Here is an 8691-nt window from a genome sequence, read left to right on the forward strand (position 1 = left end):
GATGCCGAGGGGCGAGGAATTGGGAGGCGACTTCCCCTCGGCTCCCGCTCCCCTCCGCCGAACCAGCACACGTGCGCCCAGGCGGTGGGCTCTCTCGGCGAGACGGCTCGGGCTCCTTTTCTCCCTTTTCCTGCTTAGGTTTCGGGACGCCTTCGTGGAAACCCCGCCCCTGGCTATGGGCGAACCGACCAGGAAGAGGCAGGAGGCGAGAGGAAGCGCAGGCGGTGCTCGCAACCCCGGATTCTGCCCGGCCGCCAGTTCAGGAGCTCCTTGCCTTCTCGTGGCTGGAAGTCCGGCAGGAAGGGAAGGGGAGGCGGCGGCTGGCCTGAAAAACGGAGCAGGAGCCGCGCCGCCGCCGCCGCCGCCTTCCTCCCTCCTCCCCCAGCGCCGCCGCGGCCCAGTAGGAGGGAGCCTAAAAGCAGACTCGCCAGTCAGGCTCCCTCCGGAGGCGGGGAGACAAGCCGCCAAAGCCCACCATGGCCACCAAGGTGAGGAGACCCCCCCGGCTGGCCCCGCCGGCCCCTTGCCTCGCCTCCTCAGGTTTGGGGGAACGCTGGCTTGGCCGCCCCCGCCCACTCGTGTTTTGTTTGCGCTTTGAAACAACTCGGGCGTTACACGGGCAAGGGCGGGGGGACGGCTGGTGGGGATGATGGGGTTCGCGCCTCTCGCGCTGGGAGAGCGGCGGTTTGGCGGGGTTGCTTGCATCTCCCGCTCTTGGGGTGGGCGCCGTCCAGGACGGTAGCATGAGGGATACTTGTCAGAAGGGCGTGTTTGAGGCTGAACTGGGGGGGGGGGGGAAGGGCGAGAGCGGAAGGGTGCCTAGCCCCAGCTGTGCGTTTTATCTTGGCGCCTTTCGTGTACTCTGCCCCTTTGGCAATATTGCACACGCAGACCTCCTCCGCGTGGGCCTTATAGACCTGTTTTCCGGTTGGGGCCAGCCAACCGAAGGCAGAAGGCAAACTTTGAAATAGCGCTAGAAAAAGAGTTCTCTCCGACTAATAATAAGTTCATCAAGCTGGTTAAATAGCGACGTGAGTTCTTTTGGACAGGGGGGGAGAGATTTCGTTTTCCAGTTCCAAAGGCTTCTATGCCCTTTTCTTTATAAACTTAGTTATTTTCCTCCTACCTGGGCATTTTTCCCCCCTCCCAAGTTCAGTTTTTTAATGCAGACCTATGACAATATTAAAAAGAGTTTAGGCTGGCTCTTGCCCTTTGTAGGCGTGTTCACATTCAGCACACACCCTCCATACTGTACTTCTTTCCAGATGTAAAAATAAAAGTGTCTGTTCCATCCTGCAATTGTGTCCGTGATGCAGTACAAATATTACAGGGTGTTGTTGGTTTTTTTTTTAAAAAAAAACAACCTAAAATTGTAGATGTTTATGTGAGAGTATCATTGGGCCTTGCTTGGCTAATGCTTTTAGGGCTGCGGATATTAATTGCAGGAAAACATTTTAATAATATTGCTGGAGATAAAAAGCATTAACAGATCTCAATAACTACAATTTTGATATGTGGGGACTGGGAAATAAAAGCAAGATATATTTAAATTTGGCAGTTAAAACTATTGTTTGCTATATTTAATTCTTGAAGACAACTGTAAAAACTTGTAAATATTAGTGGAAGAGATCCTTGTTCTCTTGATGTGTAGCAGGGGTTCCCAACCAGGAGTCAAGATGATATTCCAGGGGATGCGAAAACTTGGGTTTTCAAAATTATAGTGTATATGCATAATTCGTTGCAGTTATTTCGAACTTTTGTAAGGGGTGTGAGAATATATCAGAAGCGTTCTAGGGATGCGGGGTATAGAAAAGGTTGGGAACCACTTAACCAGCTTAAAACTGATAGAATTACCAGTGCATGTTTACAATAATTAAGATTTCCAAACCATGTTTGAAATAAAATATGTGTAATCACATGGATCTATTGTTTAGAATTGTAGTTAGTAATGCTTTTACAGACTTTATACTTTCCATGTTGGTTACTATTCTCCACTGAGATTGAGAAAGTGGTTAAAGTGAATAAACTTCAGCAATGAGCATATCATACTGATATTAGCAAAACTGAAGAACTACAGCAAATATACACATACACTTATACATACATCAGCCTCAATTTGGTCTAGTGAAAGCATACTGGATTTTAAAAGTATTGCCACTGACTACTGTTAATATTCACTGTTTATTACACATGAACAAACAAAAATCTATGTAAAATGGAAACATGTTTCTAAGGTCTCTCAACTATGCTGAAGGAAATACAAGAGCACAAGATTTGGTGGTGTATTTTCTGTTGAATATGGACAAAATTCCTATTCTTTCTGCTTCATTTGAAAACAGTTCACCCCCCCCCCCCAAAAATGGAGGCTCTGAGTTCATGTGATCTTTTCTGATAATTGGTTAATTTAACCAGTTTCTTTAGAACTGGATCAAGTTCTTTGAAAATATGTCATTTTTCAGTGCTCAGCATTCTAGCAGGAAAGGAAAAAATGACTTAAGTCTAAGTTTTTTAAAAAAAACAATCACAAGGCATTGATGTTGACTAATGCTGTTACTTCATCTGTCGCTGTATAGCTCTTCCCCCTTCTGAAGTAGTTTTATATATAAATTAGAAAATTTGAAATTCAGTGAGAATTTTCAGAGTTGTGGTGAGATTGAATTTCCTTTTGTTTTCTTTCCCTTTCATTTTGAGACTGGTTATGATTATTTACAGAAGGAACAGTCTGGAATACTCGGTTATTCTATTTCAGTTGTGAATAATTTGACTTCTGTGTTGCAGCTAAACTTTTTTTGATTGCCCTATTGATTGGAGGTGTTTTTTTTCTACCTTCAGCCAAATGTCCAAATGTCCAAATATATAATATTAAAGAGAAACGAAACCAATTACAAAAATTAAAAGTATTTATTGTAATATTTTATTGTTCAGTAGTTGTGTGTGGCTTAATATGAAATATCCTAATGTGGAAGGGGAAAATGCCTTTAAGGAGGAAATTATTTTTTTGTCTTTACCAGCATTTACTGAAAATCCCTAGTAATACTTTATTGTTTTGCATTTATCATTTCTATTGAGTAAGACTTTTTCTGGCTATTACTACATGCAGCAATTCGTTAGATAAGCAGCTCAAACTGGGCATGAGAGTGAAGGTGGAAGAAATTAGTGCTGAAATCTTTGGGGCTCAGCTCCTGAATTACATACACACATACATACACACAGAGAGATTTCTGTGCACTCATTTACCAATTGGTGGGAATGCAATTAGGGTAGACTTGGAACAGAAGCCAAAGTTTGAGGTGCATTTTACAGTATGCCTTATACATTCTGGACTCAGCCCTATTGAGCTGAAAATGTTTTTTTTTATAAGCATTGACTTGCTTAGCTTTTTAAACCAAGCTTTTAAAAACACTCTGATTTTTTTTAAAAAAATATATTAAATTTAACAAATTATCGTGATCATAAAAGTGCAATAGTTAAATTGTGCAATACTTAAAGAAATATTTTTATTTCCAAAAGACATGACTTTTTATATAAAAATTTGAAGTATATTGCTAATTTTTGATGCTTTACAAGATTCAGCTCTGGTATCACTTTGAACTATATTTCTACTATGGTGTAATGTGAATTTCCTTTGCCAGCTGTTGGAAGCTAAAGCTATTGAAGATTTTTCCATTGAAACAATAGTCCAATTAGTGCTGATTTCTGTATCTGGAATAGGCAACTACACAGTGTTCAAAGGAAGTGAAGGGTCATTGTCTCTGTGCCAATGAAATGCAATTTCATTCTGTAAACAGAGGCTTGTGGCATCTTTTATATAACTAGTTTTCTGGAGGGAAATGATAGGCTGATTTATTCTTTATTCATATAACATTTAACTGTAAATGATTGACTAAACTTATTCTGAAATTCTGAGAGAGAGGAGTTTTAAAAACTGGGGAGTTTTGTTTTTATTTTCCAAATACTAGGTTTGAATCCTTGTTGACCCGTGAAATGAGAAAATAATGGCTCAGAAGTTCATAAACGTATTCCTAAAAATCCACTGCTAGGTTTGAGAACTTGGGTATTCTAAGTAGATAGGTAGGTAATGTAGTAGATGAGTGGTATAAAATTTTGAATATGAATAGATGTTGCCACTGAATAACCATTTTAGGGTTTTATATGAAAAGTATATATTTATATATTCATATTCACCTGAGGATATGCTGCAACACTGAGTACACAGGTGTTGTAATATCTATTTTATTGCTAAACCTTCCAGAATGGAAGATCGACATAAGTAAAGATGACTAAAGCCAGTTCTGCTGTTGCTTTGGCAGTGCTTGTAGGATTGATATGGGATTGACTTTCTGCACTATTTGTCCTGCTGTTCAAAAGCAAAAGATAGGATGATGGTGAATGCATTGTGCAAGTAAAGACATAGTATAGTGGTTAAAGTTCCAGGCTAGAAACAGGCCACGGATTCTAGACCTGCCTTAGACAAAAAGTCAGCCAGTCACTCTCTCAGCCCTAAGAAGGAGACAATGACAAACCACTTCTGAAAACCTTTCCAGTAAAATGGCAGGGATTTGTCCAGGCAATCACCGGGAATCAACACTGATTCAACAGCACTCCCCTCCCCCCCAAAAAACTGAATAATAAAACAGCTTACACTAAGTGCAGGGATTTTGTCTAAGCTCAGATCCTCAGTGTTTCATTTCTGAACTTACGGCACACCATGAAATATGAGGGGCTGAACCCAGTTCTCCCAAATTTGATTTTCATTTTGGCAATTTGAGTTTTTTTTAATTCAGTTCTTCAGATGAAATATCTCCATTTAGCACTTAAAATAATAATGTCCACTTTATGGGAGAAAAAAAGGGAAGAAGACAATGAAAGTTTGGGCACCTATTTTTTTGTTTTATTAGGTACACTCGGTATGCATTTGCCTACCTTTTAAGTGCCCTGGGTGACTGGAGAAATGGTGCAATGGAATTTTGAAAATAATCATATCAAACGTGTATGTAAGGAAAACAACTCTCATTGTATATTCAGGCCTATTTTTACCAGTTTTTTATAGTAACAAGCTACTTTTCCCAAATGATTTATTACTACATTAATCCTTTCAGCAACAGTTCCTGCACAGTTTATAGCTAGCACAAAAAGTCAACATGGTGCCCACAGATATCTTCCTTGATATCTGCTAGTCTTCTTGTCAGCAGGGAACTCCCTCCCCATACACACATGTATAGAGAGATATATCAGTGTTAATTAAATCGGAAGCTGACATATTCCATAGTAAAGCACAACCTCTAATATTATTTTTATTTGCAAGAATGCCTCTGGGATCTTACGGTCTCATAAACATTTTTCAATAATAAAAATAAGGGCCCCACTGTTTTGTTTAGAAGTGTACCCACATTCATCCCCCCCAAAAGAGGGTAAAGTAAAGCAAAGATGGCAGAGTTTACCAGTTTGCTTCTTTATGACTAGCCATACCCACTATGACTAGATATATTGTCAATGCTCAAACTCAGCTTATGAAAAACTTAAACAGATCTTGTGACATATTTTCAAATCCAAAAAGTGGCCATATACCCCAAATTCGCCTATCCTTTGTAAACTAAATGCTTAGTTTACAAACAATGTAATAAGTATCTGGCGACAATAGAAGAGAAAGAACTGGAGAAAAACACAAAAAACAAAGACCTGTAAGTAGAACAACTGTGACAAAAGAAGTAAAAAATAGTACCAATAGTAATAGGCATCTTAGGTGCAATCCAAAACATTTGGAACACTACTTGAACACTATTAGCATTGACAAAAATCACAATCGGTCAGTTGTAAAAGGCAGTTTACATCCTGCAATGATACCTTTAACAAAATAAAACAACTGCCTATTCTAGGTCTTTGGGAGGAACTCAAAAGGTAGATAAAAATGATGTTTAGATCAGTCTAAACATCTGGCTGACCATGTGGCCATCCATAATAATATAACAATAGCAATTCTTAGAGATGTATTATAAATAATATAGAGAAAATTGCATTTTCAAAATGCTTTGCAGTTAAGAATTTATTGAAGAGTTATGTCTGCTTAGCAGTATTAGTAATTATTTACTGGATTGGCTTTTGTATTTATCCCTGAAACTCTCAAGCAAATCTCTAGACCAGTGGTGCGAACCTATGGCACGCGTGCCAGAGCCGGCACTCAGAGCCCTCTCTGTGGGCACGCGCGCCATGCTCCGGAGATGGCAACCATCCTCTTCAACCAGCCACCCGCTAACTCGCCGAGGTCCCATGTGTCCAAATACATCCCAGCACAGCTGGTTTCCCTCCCCCCCATCCCATCCCTCCTGGCCTCGCATGCTCTCCTTTTCCCAGGCACGACCCACTGCATCGCCTCCTCAGCTGTCGGCCGTCCGTCCAGCTCAGAGGCGGCTTCTCTGAACTGGTGGCAGGCTGCAGAGCCCCAGAGTGTGCCAGTCGAGGGGCTGGCAGGCTGTGGCTGCTGACGGACACTGTCGGCTCCCATGCACTCACTGGCCTCTGTATGCAGGGGCCGATGGTGTCAGGCAGCAGCCACCCCGGCCTCTGCCTCACCTTGCCCTGCAACAATGGCACCCCCACCCCGCCTTGCCTCGCCTCACCCCGCAGGATGAGCCTCCTGCCCACTGCCCCACCTGCCAGATCCCCTGGATCTCCCCCAAACCTGCCCGGCCCCCACAGGTGTCCCTCCCCACAAACAACATCGAGGTGACCACACCTACCTTGGCCACACCCACCCAGTCTGCCATGACCACCACAGTCACGCCCACCCAGTGGGCCACGCCCACCTGGCACCCAGCGATAAATAAGTGGGATTTGGGTTGCAGTTTGGGCACTCGGTCTCTAAAAGGTTCGCCATCACTGCTCTAGACAGTAATCAGACCAGTTTTATATGCTAATAATTCCTTATCAATGTATGCTTGTATATTAATAAATATGTACTGTCCATAGAATACTTAAGGCTTTAATGAGGTTTGTGTAGCATTCAAGCAAAAAAAGTTGACTGTATCAATTATGAAAAATGTAGGCCTAATTACAATGTCTGATACTATCCTGCACTGAATATAAATAATATATAAAGAATCCTAATTTATTTAGCAAGATGCCAATTTCAAAAAGTGAAAACGTAAAATCCTTTAAATACAGATATAATAGATTTAAAACTGAGATAGAACCAAAAGAAAAAAGGTTAATTGATATTATTGCTGGATCAAATATTTCAGTAAAAGAGAAAACATTTCTATTACCTTCTTCTAGCATTTTCCTTTATGATGTGCTGCTGGCAATAATTTCACATTGGCATGTTAATTCTAGCAGTAGTCTACAGCACGGGTGTCAAACTGCGGGCCGGATGCGTCATTGCAGGCAATGGAAAAAAAAGTCACGATACGTCACGTCACGTGACGTTGCGAGTTTGACACCCCTGGTCTACAGTATACTATTAAGAAACCTATTTTCTAAAGTTTCAACAATTCTACCAGTAGAGGCATGAAAATAGTATTCAGAAAATTACTAATGATTCCTTATCAAACTGTAGACAGTATTGAGTGGATTGTCCTGTCAATTAGAATAAAGCTAGAAGGGACCTTGGAGGTCTTCTAGTCCAACCCCCTGCTCAAGCAGAAGACCCTATGCCATTTCAGATAGGTGGCTATCCAGTCATTTCTTAACCCCCCCCACAATGATGAAGCACCCACAGTATCTGAAGGCAAGCTGTTCCACTGGTTAATTGTCCTCACTGTTAGGAAGTTTCTCCTTAATTCCAGGTTGCTTCTTTCCTTGATTAATTTCCATCCATTGTTTCTTGTCTTGTCTTCTGATGCTTTGGAAAATAAATTGACCCCCTCTTCTTTGTGGCAGCCCTTCAAATATTGGAATACTGCTATCATGTCACCCTAGTCCTTCTTTTTTCTAGACTGGCCATATCCAATTCCTGCAACAGTTCTTCATATGTTATCTTTGACTTTTGTTGCAAGCCTTTGTTCATTCTGAGCCTAATTTAAATGTTGATTATTCACTGTAACTCTTTAAGTTATAAGGTGGAGGGTTGAAGAGATAGGAATGCAAATCAAATTTGTAGATGATGCAAAATGTATGTGATAACTACAAGAGAAACTTCAATATCACATTGATAAGTTAGAGAAATGGGCTGCAAATAATTATTACATTCAACAGAGACAAAAGCTTAGGATAAGAAAATGCACAGTTATAGGATTTATGTACTTGGCTTGCTAACCATGTTTATGAAAAAGTTATTAGAGTAAGTTGTTAATTGCTATTCCTTTTGAGTTGTGATGTGGCTGAAAAAAAAAGCAAATGTAATTTAAGCTACATCAGCACAAACTTAGTTTCCAAATCTTGGAAAATATTTTGCTTTATACTGCATTATTTAGGCTATTTTTTGAGGATTGGATACTCTGAGAAGGATTCAGACAAATGAACAGCTTCAGGGAGGGGTGATGAGGATGATCAAGAGTGTATAGAAAGAGTGAAATAACTGGGGATGTCTAATCTTGAGAAGATCACCAAGGGATATGATAGGAATCCTTAAATATCTGAAGATATACTGCACAGAAGAGTCACTCCCTGTTCTGCATTGTTCTACACTTCAAGATGCCCAATAAATATATTTAAGCTACAGAAAGTCAGATTTTGAATGAATTGAAGTAAACATTT

At 40.7% G+C, this 8691-nt stretch overlaps 1 protein-coding gene across 1 annotated transcript in view; it reads left to right on the forward strand.

The window, feature by feature from the left end:
• The first annotated feature begins 416 nt into the window (after positions 1 to 416).
• SNX9 (sorting nexin 9) overlaps positions 417 to 8691 on the forward strand; it is a 33898-nt gene continuing 25623 nt past the window's right edge. Inside the window, 1 exon segment of the mRNA XM_029285098.1 lies at positions 417 to 488. Coding sequence (XP_029140931.1) covers positions 477 to 488 — 12 coding nt within the window. The 5' untranslated portion in view covers positions 417 to 476.

The sequence above is a fragment of the Protobothrops mucrosquamatus genome, unplaced genomic scaffold (assembly GCF_001527695.2).
Source record: "Protobothrops mucrosquamatus isolate PMUCROS unplaced genomic scaffold, P.Mucros_1.0 scaffold1274, whole genome shotgun sequence".
In the NCBI taxonomy this organism is placed as follows: Eukaryota; Metazoa; Chordata; class Lepidosauria; order Squamata; family Viperidae; genus Protobothrops; species Protobothrops mucrosquamatus.